Genomic DNA, 19,116 nt, shown 5'->3' on the forward strand with positions numbered 1-19,116 from the left:
GCTAGAAAACTCAAGTTTAAACTTCCTACATGGTCAGATACTATTCTCTGCAGCTGTTAGGATGCAAGCCAGCTTTTGGGGACAGGATGAGCCTGGTATTGTACAAGGTATTTACAGATACTGAGACTGTGATGGGGAGCCCGGGGTCACAGGCATTGCCCTGGACCTGGACCTTGTGATTAGAAACGAATAACTTATTTTTAAAGGATACAACAGCACAAGTTTATTACCTTACAATTCTGAAAGTCATGCATTTTCAATGAGTCTTAAAGGGCTAAAATCCAGGTAACAGCAGGTCTGGATCTCTTCTGTATGTTTTAGGGGAGAATCTATTAATTTGCTTTTTCTAGCTTCTGGAAGCTTCCTGCATTTCTGGGCTCATGGCTCTATTATTCCATCTTTAAAGCCAGCAACATTGGGCCAAATCCTTCTCCCACTGTCACTCCTGATTTCCTTTTCCAATTTTAAGGACCCTTATATTGCATTAGTCCCACTCAGATAATTAGAATACTCTCCCTATTTTAAGAAGAGCTGATTAGCAACCTGAAGTCAATCTGCAAATTTAATTGTCTTTTTCCGTGTAACTGAACTTATTCACAGGTTTTGAGGTTTAGGATATAAAGCACCTTTGAGGGGACGTAATTCTGCCTACCACAGGAATCCCTTAAATGACCTATGGAAATGCAGTTTACTGAGAAAAAGCTTAGAACAGTGGTTCAAAACATGAATTCTGGAGCAAGACTATTTGCCTTCAACATTCAGCTCTATCACTTGAGCTCTATTGCCTTGGACAAGTTACATAACTTATCTGTGCCTCAATTTTTCCATCTGTAAAATGGTGCTAACAACAGTGTCCCACTTTGCAACTTTGTAAACACTTAGCATGAAGCCTGCTCTGTAGTAGGTGTTACACAGGCATTTATTAAATATGTGCAATTTTATTGGAACAAGATTGTAGTGTTTAGCTGAGCCTCAGACATAACTGTTGTCGAAGCCTTGACCCAGCTTTAAGGTAACTGGAAAATAGAAACTGACTTGGGTGTCTTGTTTTTCTCACTTGGACACATGCTTGTTAAGTGGCAGAGGGTAGTGAAACCATCTCTGCTGTTTAAATTGTTTATTTTTCTTTATATTTTGCCAAGTGACTGAATTGGTAAAAATTAATCATGGTTTTGATAAAACTTCAAATATTTGCTGAATGAATGAGTTAGTGGCTGGGTGGATGAATCTACCCTCAGATATATCTCCACTGCCCCCTCTCTGCATGTGTGTTGTCTTGCTTGGATGTTCCAAGGAGGCAGCCACAGAGAGTGTGAGATGAGTGTTGCTGGCTTCTGGCATCTGACCCACATTTGACCTTCCACAGGATTGAGAGTTCGCTCAGCACCATGGAGAGCTCCCCCAGCAACCCTCACCCCACGCAGTCGGATCCCCTGGAGGCCTTTCCCCAGAGGAGGCTGGAGGCAGGTGACATCGCAGTGCTGGTTCTGTACTTCCTCTTCGTTCTGGCCGTTGGACTATGGGTAAGCCAGGCTAGCAGGAGGTAGAGAAGGGAAGAAACTAGCTCCAGGACATACAATAATCAGAACTTTAATTTTTGTTTTTTAATGCATCAAAATTTGGTTCTGTCAGATATTGGGTTAGGCACTTTTACTTATGTTATCTCACGTAATATGCACAGTCCTTATGAAGAGATACTATTACTATACCCATTTTATAGATATGAAAACTGCTGCTCAAAGAATTTCCATTTCTTATTCTGTTAGCAAGTTGGGAGAGCTGGGGTCAGAATCTAAAACTCTTTCACTTTGAAGCCTATGCTCTTTTTTAAGGAAGTTTTTTTAAAAAGTCACATGGTTCAAAAATAAAAACATAAAATGAGATGCAAAGTCTCATAACTCCCCTTCCCTCTACAGGTAACCACTGTTATTAATTTCTTTTTTTTTTAATATATCTTATTGATTATGCTATTACAGTTGTCCCATTCCCCCCTTCACTCCCCTCCACCCTGTACACCCTCTCCCACCCACATTCCCCCCCTTTAGTTCATGTCCATGTGTCATACTTATAAGTTCTTTAGCTTCTACATTTCCCATACTATTCTTACCCTCCCCCTATTTTCAACCTACAATCTATGCTACTTATTCTCTATACCTTTTCCCCCTCTCTCCTCCTCCCACCACTCTGTTGCTAACCCTCCATGTGATCTTCATTTCAGTGGTTCTGTTCCTGCTCTAGTTGTTTGCTTAGTTTCTTTTGGTTTTGCTTTAGGTGTGGTTGTTAATAATTGTGAGTTTGCTGTCCTTTTACTATACATGTTTTTTCTTTATCTTCTTTTCTTAGATGAGTCCCTTTAGCATTTCATAAAATAAGGGCTTGGTGATGATGAACTCCTTTAACTTGACCTTATCTGAGAAGCACTTTATCTGCCCTTCCATTGTAAATGAGAGCTTTGCTGGATAGAGCAATCTGGGATGTAGGTCCTTGTCTTTCATGACTTAGAATATTTCTTTCCAGCCCCTTCTTGCCTGTAAGGTCTCTTTTGAGAAATCAGTTGACAGTCTGACGGGAACTCCTTGTAGGTTACTGTCCCCTTATCTCTTGCTGTTTCTAGGATTCTCTCCTTCATTTTTACCTTGGCTAATGTAATTATGATGTGCCTTGGTGTGTTTCTTCTTGGGTCCAACTTCTTTGGGGCTCTCTGAGCTTCCTGGATTTCTTGGAAGACTATTTCCTTTGCCAGAATGGGGAAGTTCTCCTTTATTATTTGTTCAAATACGTGCTCAATTTGTTGCTTTTCCCCTTCCCCTTCTGGTACCCCTATAAATCGGATGTTGGAACGTTTAAAGATGTCCTGGAGGCTCCTAAGCTTCTCCTCGTTTTTTTGAATTCTTATTTTTTCATGCTTTCCTGCTTGGTTGTTTCTTTCTTCCTTCTGGTCCATTGTATTGTTTTGAGACCCAGGTTCCTTCTCTTCACTATTGGCTCTCCTCCGTGTATCTTCCTGCATCTCTTTTATGGTAACCTGCATCTTTTCATATAATTTGCACCCAAAATCAACCAATTCCATGAGCTTTCTGATCACCAGTGTTTTGAACTATGCATCTGATAGATTGGCTATTTCTTGGTCGCTCAAAAGGATGAGTCCTGGGGCACTGATCAGTTCTTCTGTTGGAGACATGTCTCTCTCTGTCTCTCTCTTTTTTTTTTTTTGGTCTGGTTGCTCTTGTTATGGTGAGGGGCGGAGCCTTAGGTGTTCACTGGGGCTGGGCACCCCAGTTGATAGATTGTGATGTTATATGTGTGGGCGGGGGCAGGAGTGGGGACGGGAGGGAACAATGGCGGTAGTTCTGTTCTCCTGAGATCTCAGTCCCTTTTCTGGGATCCTGGGTTGCGAGCTCTGCCCTGGTCCACAATTGCTGCCTCACTGGGTCCGCCAGCTGTTGCTTGCATACTCGGGGTCCACCGCTGCCCCAGATGGCTTATGCGCTGAGTTTGCGCCAAGTTCTTCCTGCCCTCCGCACGCCGCCGCCCAGCGCCCGCCCAGCTCGTCCTCTCTGCCCCTCTTACCGGTCTGGATGAACGGGTCTACTTCAACTTCTTGGCTGTCCGACTTCCATTCAGATAAATTCTCTATCAGTTCTGAGTGTTATTCTAGCTCTAAATTGTTGTTGTACTAATCTTGGTTGTGTGTGGAGGTACGGTGCATCCACCTATGCCTCCATCTTGCCGGAAGTCCTGTTATTAATTTCTTAGTAAATTAGTATATTCTTTTATAGTTTCTTTATTACAATTCAAACAAATATTGTGTACTTTACCTCTTTTTAAAATATAAGGTAGCTTATTTATGATACATTTTTTTTGCTATTTTTCACTTTGTGTCTTTTGAAGACCTTTTCATATCAGTATATAGAAGCTTTCTCATCTTCTCAAAAGTTTCACAGTATTATTTTATTGAATCTGTTTCCTGCTGAGTTTTCTTCTGTTTTTTTTAAGACTTTATTTATTTATTTTTAGAGAGAGGGGAAGGGAGGGAGAAAGAGGAGAGAAATATCAATGTTTGGTTGCTTGTCACATACCCCCTACTGGGGACCTTGCCTGCAACCCAGGCATGTGCCCTGACTTGGAATTGAACAAGGGACCCTTTGGTTCACAGGCTGGCACTCAATCCACTGAACTACACCAGCCAGGTCTGAGTTTTCCCCTTTAACATTTATGTTATAATTGTTTAACACTTTGTTCTGAAATAGTATTGCAATTTTCTGCTTCTGTCAACTTACTCAAAGTTTTGTGTATTTTTGTCATTTTTTTAGTAAAAGAGCTGCTTTCAGCATTTCTTGTAATGCAGATCTTCTGATAAATCCCTCAGCCCTTGTTTGCCTGAGAAGCCTTTATTTCTCTTTTCTATCTAAAGAATAACTGCTTTACAAAGATATACCTCTGTATTATTCTTAGCTGGTAGTTTCCATCTTTCCATATTTTACATATATCACTTCACTCTTTCCTGGACTGTAGGGTTTCTTCTGAGAAATTTGATGAAGATTTCTTTGTAGGTTGCTATTTGTCTTTCCCTGGATGCTTCGAGAATTCTTACTTTATCATTAACTTTTGACAGTGTGTTTTTAATATAGTGTGTTTTTGGAGAGGTTTTTGAGCTGAGATAATTAGGTGTTTTGTTAGGTTCTTGTAGTTTAACATGCAGTTCCTTCTCTAGGTTTGGGAAGTTATCATCAATTATTTCCTTGAATAGGCTCTCTATTACCTTCTCCTTATCTTATTCTGGGATGTCCATCATCCTTATGTTGACCTTTCTAATGGAATCAGATAGTTCCTGTAGAGTTCTTTAACTTAAAAAAATATCTGTTCCTTTCTCCCTCTTTTCTCCTTTTGGGATACCCATTATCTTATGTTGCCATTTCTAATGAAATCAGATAGTTCTCATAGGGTTCCTTAAAAAAAAAATCTTGGTTATCTCTCTTCTTCCACCTGAATCATTTCTAAATTTCTGTTTTCAAGCTCACTAATTCTCTCTTCCATATGATCTACTCTGTTTCCAAGGTGTTCTAATGCATTCTTCATCTCATTTATAGAGTTCTTCAGATTATTTTTTTGGGGGGAGGGAGCTCTAGGAAGCTCTTTATTTCTCCTTCAATTTAAAATGATAGCTTTGTTGGGTAAAGAAGTCTTGGTTGTAGATCTTTGCTTTATAGCACTTTGAATATTTCTGGCCTGAAATGTTTCTGTTGAGAAATCAGCTGACAGTCTTATGGGAGCTTCCTTGTAGGTAACTAACTACTTTTCTCTTGCTGCTTTTAAGATTTTCTATTTGTCTTTAACCTTTGGTGTTTTCATTATAATGTGTCTTGGTGTGGATCTCTGTGGGTCCACCTTTTTTGGAACTCTCTGTGCTTCTTGGAATTGTCTTTTTTCTTCACCATTTAGGGAAGTTTTTGGTCATTATTTCTTCAAATAGCTTTTCAATCTCTTGGTTTCTCTTTTCCTCTGGTACTCTTATGTTGTTATGCTTTACACTATCCCAAAAAGTATCCTCATTTTTAAAAACTTTTTTCTTTCTGCTGCTCTGATTGGGTGTGGGTTTTTTTCTACCTTTTCCTCCAAATTGCTGATTCAGTCCTCTGCTTCGTCCAGCCTACTGTTCATCTTTCTAGTGCATTCTTCATTTCAGATGTTGTATTCTTCATTTCTGACTCATTCTTTTTTTATGCTTTCTGTGTCTTTTGTTATGTTGCTGAAAAATTTTATAACCATTTGAATTAAATATCTGATAAATTGCTTGTCTCCATTTCATCTGGTGAATTCTCTTCATTTCTCTTTTTCTCTTCATTTTGGCTACTTCTTTGTGTTTGTTTCTGTGTAGTAGATAGATCTGCAGTGACTCCCAGTCTTGTCAGGATAGCCTTATATAGTAGGTGTCCTGTGGGATTCAGTGGTGCAGTCTACTTGATCACAACCCCACAGGACACCTACCATGCTGAGCTGGGTATGTCAGGAATGTCCCTTGTGTGGGTTATGTCTGCCCTTCTGTTGTAATTGGCCTGTTTGCACATGGGAATGACCCTCTGGCTGGCTAATTGTGAGGATCAACCCTGACCACTGTGTACAAGCTGCTGTGCAGGTGCTGATCACATGAAGTGGAATTCACCTCAGCAGAGTTTAATGCCTGCCAAGATCTCCCTTTGGATATGCCACTTGTGAAACTTGATCCTGCTTTGATGTTGTCTGAAGCTGATGACTGGGTAGATTGGCTCTGGGACTCTTGAAAGGGACATTGGGGCAGACCAATGTCAGATGCTGCCTGTGATGGGCTCTGGACAACCTGTTTGAAGCTACCAAAAATCCACAGTGTGTGGCTGCTTCTGCTGTGGCTGGGTGTGCATGGGAAGGACCAAGCTGTGCACCAGTGTTGGCTTTTACCAACACTGGGCCTCAGGGCAGATCAGAAAAATCCCAAGGCACCCTGAGATCTGCCTGCAACTGCTGGCTGCCTGTTAGACTCAATCATTGAAAGAACCTTTAGTGGTACTCAAGTTACAGGAGGTAGGTTCTTAGTGAGTCACCAAGTAGGGCTGAGTGGTGCTTAACAGACTGATACAGGTTCAAATTCAGTGCGAGTGCTGAGTCTGAGGACACTCGGCAAATGTCCCTGGGTGTACCAACTCTAGCTGCCACCTGTTGGGTGCTTGCACACTTTTGTGTTGGGGAAGGATCTCAAGGAGTCATCAGGGTGAAGTTAGCAGAGTTTATCAAGCCAAAACAGACCAAGATTTTGCTGTGTGAGGGAGGGCTCTGCTCCATCCAGGCATGTAAGGGAAAAATGGCTCTTGTTGCAGAGCCACACAACACAGTCTGTTTCAGGTTCTTCCAGGAGGACATAGAGCTCAGCAGGGTGGAGCCACTGAGTGTTGGGAGGATGGGCTAGAGGGTCTCCCATGAGGAGGAGGTACCAGTCAGGCTTAGAGGAAGATGGGGTGTGTGACCCCCATCCCAACGCCATACAACTCAGTCACCCTGAGTCTGCCCAGACCTCTATACTCTGGCCCAGGCAGCTGTCCTTCTCAGCTGGGCAGAAACTCCACAGGGTGATATGAGAGAAGGAGTCCAGAGTGTGGGGTTATTGTTCTCCTCTAGGCTGATGCTCTACTCAGGAAAGGTGGCTTCTGCAGTATGGGAGAATGACTCAGCATGGGATCCTTGGGGCTTTCTATTCAGCTCTCTCTCCAGAGCCACAAACCCCAGGCTCTCCTTATATGACTATAGTCTACCCCACCCTCCCTCTGCCAGAGCCCAGAATGAGTGGCTGCAAATAAAATATTGTGTGTTGGTTCTGTAAGAGAGCACCTGTACCTCTAGCAGATTACCATCTTTCCATGATGGGCAGAACCCCTGCTGCTTTTCATAGTCAGATGTTTTGTGGGCACCTCTTCCAGGCTCTGGTGCTCTGACCTGGTAAGCCCAGCTTGGTGTTGAGACCCCATGCTTCTTGGGAGGAATCCTGCCCCCACAGCTGAGATATCCCTCCAGAAGCTCAGCCACTGTCCAAAGGAGTGGGGTCAGCCCTACACACTCACGGCTCTTCCTACCATTCTCAATGTGACTTCTTCTGTAAATCCTTGGTTATAAGATTTCTCTTCAGCTAGTCTTCAGTTAGTTATTCAGGATGATTGTTCTATAATTTAGTTGTAATTCCAGTTTTGTCCTGAGAGGAAGTGACTGTAGCTTTCACCTACTCCACTGACATCTTAAATTCTCTGTTTGGTTCCTTTTTTATACTTTCAATCTCTTCAGTAAAGTACTCTTCTATTTATTAATTCCACCCCTGAGCTATTGAGCTGGTTTTCTGAGTTTTTTGGATCTTGTTGCATTTTTTCAGGACTGCTATTTTGAATTCTCTCTCATTTAGATTCCAGTTATCTGTGACATCAGTTTGGTTTCTGGACAATTTCCTTTTATTCCTGTGTTATTGTGTTACCTTGGTTGTTCACGGTTGTTTATGAGTTGTTCCTTTACTGGCATATTTGATGCAGTGAACACTTTTTTTTTTCATATTTGAAATGAGACTTTATTTAATTGTTTTGGGTTTTCCAGGGATTCTAATTGATTTTCTGTTTTCTTATTTATAAAAAAAAATTGCATGCTTTACTAATTTATCAAATTAATGTTATTTTTATATATACAAACACTTTTCTTATTTAGGCACCATTTTGATTTTAACAATTCAGAAGGTTGATAATTAGAAGTCTTTCATTTTTCAGCAGAAAATCTTTCTAGCACAAGTTTTTGTTTTTTCTTACCTGTGTTACTTGTGCCTTCGGGGTCACGGTGGCAGGGTGTCACTGTTGTTGTGGGAGCCACTGCTTGGGTGATTAGGATGGTGTATGTCCCTACTGTGTATGTGTCACCTTGGACTCAGGGCACCACCACCATGCTGAGAGATGTGCCTGGTTGCAGAGAGCTAGGTTCATGAGCCTACTGTGCTGTTACCAAGTTCTGCACAACTGCTGATACTACCAGGCTGTACTGAGAGGCCATAGATGTGTCCCCACTGCTGCTACCAAGAAGGGAGCCAGATTTTCAGGCCCTGACACTGTTCTCCCCCGCCCCACCCCTTCACCCTCCCTCTGGCTGTAGTGGGGAGGATGTACTCTGACTTTTCCACTGCTTTCACATTAGTTGGGGCCATGGGCTCAGCTGTAACAGCCAGGGGAATTGCATCCTCAGGCGCCATCCCTGCCCTTCCTCCCATCCTGCCTCCCTATGCATTCTAATACACCCACCTTCAGATGTGCTGATGTGTGTCTCTCTTAGGCATGCTAATGTGTTAAGCAGAGAGACCTTTGTTAAATAATAGATGTCCAACTAGTTATAGATTTAAGGGGACATACAAATGGGTCTTCTCACTTCACTATGATGTTGACATCACTCAGTAGTGTCTATTTTCTATAGGAAGATTATTTGCAGGGATGAAAAAATACAGAATCATGTCATGTCCTATTTCCTCACCAACATTCACACCCAGAGGAGTTAAACAACTTATTCAATATCACTCAGACTATTTAGTGGCCAAAATATCAAAACACCTTCAAGGCCAGGAAGCTTACTTCTTCTAAAAATGGCTTTGTAGACCAGCTAAAAATATGGGCTCCAAAATCAGGCTGAACTAGGCTTGGATTGCTGTCCCTTATGCTATCTAAAAATGTGGCATTATATAAGTGACTTGACTGCTGAACCTCAGTTTTTTCATCCATTAGACTGGCCTAATGATATCAGCCTCATGGGAACTGGTAAGAATTAAAATGAGACAATGCTTTAAAATGCTTAGCATAATGCCTGATGCTATGCTCGTATGACACTACACAAATGCTAACACTGAATAAATGATGTATATTGTGGGCTGTTATAGATAAGCCATGGGTTTAAAACTCTTAGTCCCTACTTAAGGGACTAAGTAGGTTGTCATAAATGTGTGAAGCAGGATGGGTAGGGGCTGTACTGACCTGATGAGTTTATGTCTCCTCTAAAAGCATTCAAATTAAAATCTTCCTTATAACCATGGGTCTGACAAAATGTATTTGATATCCAGATCTGGCCCACTGGACTCTCAGTTTATAATCTGTGGCTTAGGCCATTTTGGGAAGGCCTCTGTTTGTTAATATTTTCCCTCATTCACTTTTCTTCTTTGTTTTAGTCCACTGTGAAGACCAAAAGAGATACAGTGAAAGGCTACTTTCTGGCTGGAGGGGACATGATGTGGTGGCCAGTAAGTGTTCTTCAGTTTAGTTAAAGTCACTTCTCATAGAATTTTCAAGTGCTGATGTTCTGACTAGCCTTTGCTTTCTCAGGACACTTTAGTTGCTCATTATGTGGAAGTCACAGTCTATATTAGAGAAGGCTTAGCTCCAACTAAAATTTGTTTAATTAAAAACATTAATCAGCTCACCTAAGGAAAAAATCTAAACATTTTAGTTATGGCAGAGTAGAGGGGCCCACGTGATATTATTAGGACCTGGCTTCCCCTCTTTGTTTATTCTTTATATTTCTATCTATCTATCTATCTATCTATCTATCTATCTATCTATCATCTCTTCTTCTGGATGGGAACTATTCCCAGACAGACTCAACTTCATGTCAACAAGATGACAGACAGTGTTCTAAACCTTTCATCCTCAAGTTCCAGCCCAGCATGGGAAGAACATCTGCTTCCATGGATGTATCCCTGGAAAATATCTCATTTCTGATTATGTTCCATGCCTATCCCTCTGCCAATAACTGTGGCCAAGGTAGTTTGCTGTGTTAACAGGCTCAAGCCTGGGTCATACACTCAGAGCTGGGGGAAGTTTAATCTCCCCTGAGGCATATATGATAAGAAATGAGCAGGACTAAAGCCTTAAGAAAAACTGGAGGCTGTTACTGTATTTTGTTTTCAAATAGATCTAAAGACATTTCCACACACACACATACATATCACACATGCCCACAGGCATGTACTTAGTGGACCTTGGGAAGGTGGTCAGGGATAATACTTTTAGTTATGGTATCCTAAAATAGGGTTAAATCTTTGAAGTAAGAAGAGGGAGAGCCTCTCCTATTTGCAATGAGTCTGAAAGATGCAGAGTTTAAGATGCAGAGAGATAACAAGTATCTGAGCCTCCAGTCAGAACAGGATTGAAGCCCCTTTCAGCTCCATTTCTCATAGAACTGTCACTATTTTCCCCTTCCTGAAGTTCCATAGGAAACCCCACTTGCAAGACTTGCCTTTATTTGCCCTGAAGCAGTGACCCCCCACAGATACTTGTCAAAAACAATCAGTGGCAGTTGTTTACCATTGCTGCTGCCTGAGGCAACAATAACATTTGGGGCATACAATGGGGCTAACCAGGGCACTTAAAAGGAAAGCTGTATAAAGAGATATTCATATGATATTTTGAAAAGCTCTGACATATTCCTGGGAATATAGAAGGTCATATGTGTATGTAGAGCTGTGCACATGCTTAGAAAAAACCCTAAGCTCTCACCTCACCTCACCTCAGCTGACGGTGAGGCTCTGCACAAACAGGAAGTGCAGACTAGGACAGAATTGTAAACGTCCAAACTGAGTGTTGAAAGCATACCCTGACATGCACACAAAGCTTCTTGACAAAAACTGGTAGACTTATTGCTTTCAGTTATTAAAGGAAAATTCTGTCTAGTTATTAACTGGCCACTAAACTAAGTGGAAAGTTATGTTACTGATCACACAAGATAAAAAATACAGACTTTATAGAATTCATTCAAGGAAGTCTCTAAGCAAATAAACAGTTGGAGCAGAAGCAACAACAACAAATTGCAAAAACAATCAACTCTGGTGAGTGTGGAACAATAAAATTTCTACAGATGTCACATGATATTATTTTAAATGTCCACTTTTAACAAAAAATTATGAGTTGTGCAAAGAAATGAGAAAGTGTTCTATATACATGAAGAAGAGCAGTCAGTAGAAAGTGTCCCTGAAGAAGCCCAAATGTTGAATTTACTGGATGAAGACAACAGTCCTTCACAAACTCTTCTCAAGAATATAAGTGAACACTCTCTAATTCATCCTGTGAGTTACATATTATGCTAGTACCAAAATCAAACAGATACTGCAAGGGAAAACTACAGAAAAATACATTTTATGAACATAGATTAAAAAGTCCTCACAAACTAGTCCTAGCAGTATATACAAAATATTATACACCATGACCATGAGAGAGTTATCCTAGGAATGCAAGGTTGGTTAACATACAAAAATGCTGATTAACACAATACACCATATTACATAATAATAAAGGATGAAACTATGTGATCATCTCAATACGTGCAGAAAAAATGTTTGATAAAATCCAACACCCCTATATGAGTAAAAAAACCTCAGCAAACTAGAAACAGAAAGTTTTTAACCTGACAAGTGGCATTTACAAAAAAACCTCACATTTAACATTATACTTAATGATAAAAGACTAAAACCTTTCCCCCGAGATAAAGAACAAGACAATGTCCCCTCTTGCCATTTTTACTCAACATTTTACTGGAAACTTTAGCCAGAGGAACTCACAAGAAAAATAAGTAAAAGCCATTACAGTTGAAGAGAAACAAATAAAGCTATCTTTATTTGCTGATGACATGATCTTGAAAATAGAAAATCCTGACTGACCCAGAAAAACACTATAGCTAATAAATGAGTTCAGTAAATGTAGAACATAAGGTCAATATAAAAGTCAATATAAAAAGTCAACATTTTTTAATATTAGCAATAAATAATTTAAAAATAAAATTAAGAAAATTCCATTTACGATTATATCGAAAGAATAAAATACTTAGTAAATTTTACAAATGAAGTGTAACATATACAATGTAAACATTGGAAGTACTCAAAGGACTCAAAAAACTGGCAACACAACCTGTGTTCACTGATCTGAAGACTTAAATACTGTTAGGATGGTAATACTTCCCAACATGATCAACAGAATCAACACAGTCCTTATCAAAATTCAAGCTGCTTATTTTTTTTGCAAAAATTGACAAGCATATCCTAAAATTTATATGAAAATACAAACACTCAGAATAGTTAAAACAATCTTAAACAAAAACAAAGTTGGAGGATTCATATCTCCCGATTTCAAAATTTACTACAAAGTGACCATAATAAAAAAAAAATGTGTTACAATAGATAAATGGAATAGAATTAGATGAAAACCAAAGACTAGAAAGTCAACAGGAGTCACAAGAGCCCTCTCAGATAGTTCTGTCCCCCTCTCCCTCTTACCCCTGTCCCCTCTCTATTTCTACTCTATATCTCCACCCCTCTTTTGCTTGTTGCTCATCTGGTCTGCCTCTCCCTGAATCTCTCCAACATGCTTCTTTCTCTCAGCAAAATGGCAGTGATGAGTACATTATTGAATATACCACCCAACACCCACCACCCACCACCCTGCTACCCACGCACCTCCATGAATTATATACCTTCAGTCTAAGGGACCAGCAGAAATGGTGTCCAAATTCCCAGGAGAGAAAATGCAACTGGCCCAGCTTGGGCCAGGAGCTCAGGCTTATCTTGCCCAATCACCTAAGACCAGGGACTGGGATCAATTCCTATAAGTACAGTCTTACAGGAATTGGAGTCAAGTACCAGAGTGGGGGCTCTCTATTTTGCTAAGACAGAAGCAAATCTGGGAATAACACAAGCCTCCTGATTCTCATTATGAAGCACTTTGTGCAATACATACCATCCTTCCTTCCAGGGATACCACATACAGTTGTTCAAGTTGTGTACTGTACAACCCTAGCACAATTCACATTCTGGGCAACACAGATATGCACATTTATTATGCTAATTTATGATAACTGGAAGTAAAAGAGTCCTGGGGAAGGAGAGTCTTTTCTAACTTGAAAAAAAGTTCCAGATAAGCTAGAAGCCCTGTCTTCTCCACATCTCCTTTTGTCTTTGTCCCTTTGGAGCACGGGAAGAACTGGGGGTGGAGAAGTGGTACCCCAGACCTCGGCTCCAAGTTATGACCTGTTTATCTCCCCACAGGTGGGTGCATCCTTGTTTGCCAGCAACATAGGAAGTGGACATTTTGTAGGCCTGGCAGGGTCAGGTGCTGCTGCGGGGGTTTCTGTAGCTGCTTATGAGTTCAATGTAAGTATTGTACCATGGAGTGGACAGCCCACTCTACCTAAGAGATAGATCCCGGGGGCAGATGTGTGAATGCCTTGCACTTCTAAAAATAGAGTGGTAGTTTATGAAAAGATAAACAGGAAGCATAAAGGCACCCTGGTCAGCAAAAATCACTTTGATCTACAAGTCTGCTTGATGGGGGCCTATAACGACTGGAAGGTGTTTCTGTGGATTAGATACCAGTTGGCCGTCACAAAAATTATGTGGTTCAGTGGCTCCTGACCTTTTTGCCATTCCACAGATACCTGAGAGATAGTACATACTCTCTGTGTAGCAGGTCTCATTCATGATATGATTTTCAGAGGGGGAGAGGATGTACATATTAAAGTGACCTTCATGTTTATAATAAGTAATTTTTAGTGCTTACTCTGTGCCACTGACTTAAGTACTTTACATACATTATTATATTATAGGATTCGGTTACGGACTGGAACCAGACTGACTGGTTTCACATTCTGGCTACAATACTTAACAAGTTTTGTAATCTTGAACAAGTGACTTAACCTCTCTGAGCCTCATGTATAAAATAGGAATGATAGTAATAGTACCTGACACATGGAGGATTAAATGAATAAATGTTTGTAAAAGGTGCAAAGGAGTGCCTGGTGTATAGTAAGTGCTTAGCAAACATCATCTCACCGATTTCCTTGCAACAGCCCAGTAAGGCTCTGCTGCTCCCATTTCACAGGTGAAAAAAATGGGCCTCAGAGACCTGTATGAATTCTAGCACCACCAGCCTACCTGACCTCACAGCTTTGTTTTTTAAAAAAATATTTTTATTTATTGATTTGAAAGAGAGAGAGAGATTTGTTGTCCCACTTATTTATTCATGCTTTGGTTGATTCTTGTATGTGCCCTGATTGGTGACCGAACCTGCAACCTTGGTGTGTCAGGACAATGCTCCAACCAACTGAGCTGCCCCCAGGGTCTCCCAGCCCTGTTTTAACAAAGAAGGGGAGGAAATACACTTGGATAAAGGGGGATACTATGAGGTTTATGAGGCACTGTGCTAGGATTCACAAAAAGGCGTCTATTTCCACTTGCCCCTACTTCATCCCCTTCTCCCATTTAAACATGGAAATATGATGGTCCAGGGAAGGTGAGCCACTCAGCAACTAAGAGACTGACGCAGAGGTGCAGGCTGACCATGTTACCTCAGGGTGCAGAGGAAATCCAGGTGGGCACCTAGTCGTGGGTGGAAGCCGAGTCCTGACTCTGTTTTCTCTGCAGGGCTTATTTTCTGTGCTGATATTGGCCTGGGTCTTCCTCCCCATCTATATTGCCGGTCAGGTGAGTCTGAGTGGCATTGGGTGCACAGGAATGAGGAGCCCTTTGGGAAGGGACAAGCCTGCATTCCCTCCTTCCTTCCCTCAAGCATCCGTCCCTCCAAATGTGGACATCCAATAGACAGTACCAAAGAGGTCCTAGCACTGGAGAGTGGCAATGCACAGGTGAAAAAATTAGGAAATGTCCTTAGCAGTTTCCACCTAGTAATGGATGTCAGAGATACATATGGAGCTTTCAGAGACTGGAAGAAATGTGGGCCCAAAATTTTTTTTTTAAAGCCAAAACACAAATATAAAACTTGCAGTCTCTCTTAAATGCTTAAGCCATAACATTACTACTTTTAAGTAAAAAAAAATCCAATTTAGTGGTTTTTTCCTCCTTTTTATGCAAAACTATAATAATTGAGTTATTTCTGGTGGGTATGAAATAATTTTTATTACCAAATAATGGTAATAGAATCTTTTTTAGAATTTTTGAAAGAGTACTTTTAAATGTCATTCCTGATCTTATTTGATAACTTTCTGTTACTTGTAATGTCTAGATGTTGCTTGCTTTGTTTTAGATGTTCTATCATACATGGCAAGATTATACAATATTATAGTATTGTTTATAAAGCAATAACTGATTTTTTACTTTCTGTTATGAAAATTTAAAAATACACAAAGTAGAAAGAACTGTTTTATGATGAGAGAAATCACTTAAAATCACTTTGCGCCAGATGCAGTGTACTCCATGTGAAGGGCAATGATGTAGGGATAAATAATCTCACTTGGAGATAATACTGAGTCCAAATAAGCGAGGTCTTTGATGGGGGGGAGCTGGGTCTGCTCACTCCCCCTGTAACTAGCTCTTGCATAGACAAAATATCTGGGGTGTAACAGCACTGGATGGAGCACTAGGGTCTCTGGGCCAAAGCATTGGTACGTATTTATTGAGCACCTACTATGGGAAGGCATCAAGGATGGTGGAGATACAGGTTAGTTCACAGGTAGGGTGGCCAGGCATTCTCAGGTGATGGTTTTTGCTATCTATGGTGAGTAGCAGATCATGTCATCTGCTGAGAGTGAGGAAGGAACTCATGTGGCTGAAGGTTGAGAAGAGGCACAGAGGCTGGAGGTGACTGCTGTAGCTGTTTGTGATAGAAACTCAGGGAACAGACACGTGTTTATCAGCAGGGGCTGGTATCCAAGCCCTGTCATGCTGAGAAATGTCATGCCGAGAAAGATAGTTACAAAGCTACCCAGTTCATTTTTACTGGGAAATAAAATGTACACACAAAAGAGTGATGAAACCCAAGTTAAGAGCCTCACAAATGATTGTAAAATGAACACCCACATCAAGACATCAGATGTTCTCAGTCTCACCCATGTGCCTTCAGGAGCTCTCAACACCTCTACTCTCAACATTCATCACACTCACATCCTTGCTTTTCATTACAGTTTTAATTATGCATAACTAAATAGCATGGCTTAATTTTACTTTTTAAATATATATATATATTTAAAAATAAATAAATATATATTATATTTTAAATAAATAGATATATTTATTATATATATTTTAAATATATATAAAATTTAAATATATATATTTAAAATATATTTATATATATATAAATGGAATCAGGGTAACATGTTGTTTCATTGCACATAGCTAATGTGTTAATTTTCATTGCTATGGAGTGTTACATAGGATAATGACACCCAATGTATTTGTCCATTCTTAATGTTTGGCTGTGATGGAAATGCTGCTATGAAATGAACCTTTGTATACAAGTGTCCTGATGGGCACAAACATGTGTCTATGGAGAGATATCTGTGGGTGGAACTCCTGGTCATTGACTATGTTTATCTGGCTTAACTAGATACTGCTGAACTTTCTCCCAGAGCAGTTCTATCAACTGATCCTCCAGCTTGCAGTGCATGCAAATTCCCTTGGCTCTGTTATTCCACATTCTAGCCATCACTTGATATTTTCTTGCTAATCTGGTGGGTGTGTAGCAGTGTCTCACTGGGTTTTCAATCACCAATTCTGTTTATCTACTCTCTGGTCATTTTATTTTCCTTTTTTGGGAAGTAACCTGTCTAGGAGCTTTGCCAACTTTTCTATTAAGCCATATAGCTTCTTATTGATTTATAGAAGTTCTTCATATATTCTGGAAACAAGTCTTGAGGGTGGTTATATGTGTTGCAAATATCTTCTTTTTCCTTTTTTTTGGTTTGCTTTTTCATTTCTTAATGGTGTTTTCATAAACAGATCCCATTTGCAATTTTGTCACATTTATCCCCTTTTCCTGCCTTATTTGGTCTCAAAAAAATCTTTTCCTATCCCAGGTCATAAAGAAATTTGTCTATATATCTTCTAGAACTTTTCACATTTAAACCAATTAACCACCTAAAATGGATTTCTGTCATCTTTTGAGAACAGGATAGTGCTAATACAACCCATCAAGAAAATTACAGAGCAATTTTACTTATGAATATGAAAAATAAACTATACTCTCCAGCCACAGCATCTTCCATCATTTCGTTCATTTTATTCATTCGCTGAAGAAGCATTTATTGAGCTGAATACCAGCTGTGTATCAGTTCCTGACAGTCTCTTGTCTCACCAGACCCTTAAGATCTTTCCCTTCTTACTGGGAAAATTTCCTTCCCTTCATAGTACAGTTAACTTCTATTCATCTTCCAAATCCTCCTTGGCACCACAGTTCCTCCAGAAAGCTCCTTCAGGAGCCCTCTTCTACTTTATTTGCCATAGTTGCTGTTTTTTATTTGCTTATGTTATTATAAATGAAAATTTACCTCCCACTAGACCAGGGTTTCTCAGCCTCAGCAGTAGGGACATGCTGGGCTGGCAGGTTTTCCCTGTGTGTGTTTGTGTAGGGGGCTGTCCCGTGCACCCTGGTGTCTGCCCAATACATGCCAGTAACATCCCTCAGACTGTGGCCACTGAGATGTCTACGGACACTGTAAATGTTCCTTGTGAAGGTATAAATCTTCCTTGGCTGAGAACCACCTCACTGGACAGTGTGTCTCTCCCACTGGATCGTAACGACAATTTTCAACCAGGATGCAACAAGAATTTTTAAAACGTGTAATAGCTGACCTCTTTTCCCTCAGACTGTCAAATAAAAAAGTGACAATGGCCAATACAACACTAGTTGTCCAGTGTGAATGAACTACCTATTGTGAGATTGGCAAAATGTGTATAGGGGTGTGTGTGTGTGTGTGTGTGTGTGTGTGTGTGCGTGTATACTTTTAATATATATATACAAAAGTATACTTTTGTATATATATATTAAAAGTATATATATATACTTTTCTCTCTATATAAGTATATATATATATACTTTTATATATATATATATAATATATATATAAATGTATATATATACATTTGTATATATATACATTTGTATATATATATATATAAATGTATATATATATATTTGGTGTGCTGTAAAATTTTAGTAATTAGTTTGTGTGCTATGAGATGAAAAAGGTTGAAAATCGCTGGACTGTAAGGTCCAGGAAGGCAGGAACCATCTCGTTTTCTCCCAGTGTCTAGCCTGTAGTAGATGTGCAATAAATAATCGTAGAAATGACTCAATAGCAGGGTCTTATGTGAATTCAGAAATAACTGAAAAGAGGAATAAGCTGACACCCAAAAGAAGAGGCACCAATTAAGGGCTGGAAATCCTGGCCAAGTCCCAAAGCAGGGCTCATAAAAGTTAGCAAATGAGAGAGCTGCACTGATAAAAATTTGGGGTTTCAGAGGTGAATGGGGGCCTGGAAGTGACAAGATTCGGGTGTTGGTCAGAGAAACAGGTGGCTGAGGGAAAACGACCAACTGTGGCTGGGGCTGAGCAAAGTAGGATACTGTGTGGGGTATGGCATGTGGGGCTCTCTGCACTGTCTTTGAAGTTGCTTCCAGACTGGGGAACCATCTGGGAAGAAAGGAAGCAGGTGTTGGATCTGGGATCCCCACTGAGTGCTGGACAGGTCTCCGGGGACACAAGGCAGCAGGAGTGTGGCTTTCTGAGGAAGAGTGAGGGACTCTATAAGAGGATGGGAGGCCCAATCTGGATGTGGTAGGGAAAATGCACAGATGCT

General features: G+C 40.3%; 1 protein-coding gene across 3 annotated transcripts in view; it reads left to right on the top strand.

Moving 5' to 3' along the window:
• Window positions 1-19,116, top strand: part of SLC5A11 (solute carrier family 5 member 11) — a 56,362-nt gene that overhangs the window by 10,865 nt on the left and 26,381 nt on the right. For all 3 annotated transcript variants that reach the window (XM_045849005.1, XM_045849006.1, XM_045849004.1), the window contains 4 exons: window positions 1,367-1,523; window positions 9,707-9,778; window positions 13,571-13,675; window positions 14,945-15,004. In XM_045849005.1, the coding sequence (XP_045704961.1) occupies window positions 1,389-1,523; window positions 9,707-9,778; window positions 13,571-13,675; window positions 14,945-15,004 (372 nt within the window). In that variant the 5' untranslated portion in view covers window positions 1,367-1,388. The remainder of the gene's footprint in view (window positions 1-1,366; window positions 1,524-9,706; window positions 9,779-13,570; window positions 13,676-14,944; window positions 15,005-19,116) is intronic.

This window comes from Phyllostomus hastatus, unplaced genomic scaffold, assembly GCF_019186645.2.
Source record: "Phyllostomus hastatus isolate PE091 unplaced genomic scaffold, TTU_PhHast_1.1 phas_contig_64, whole genome shotgun sequence".
Lineage (NCBI taxonomy): Eukaryota > Metazoa > Chordata > Mammalia > Chiroptera > Phyllostomidae > Phyllostomus > Phyllostomus hastatus.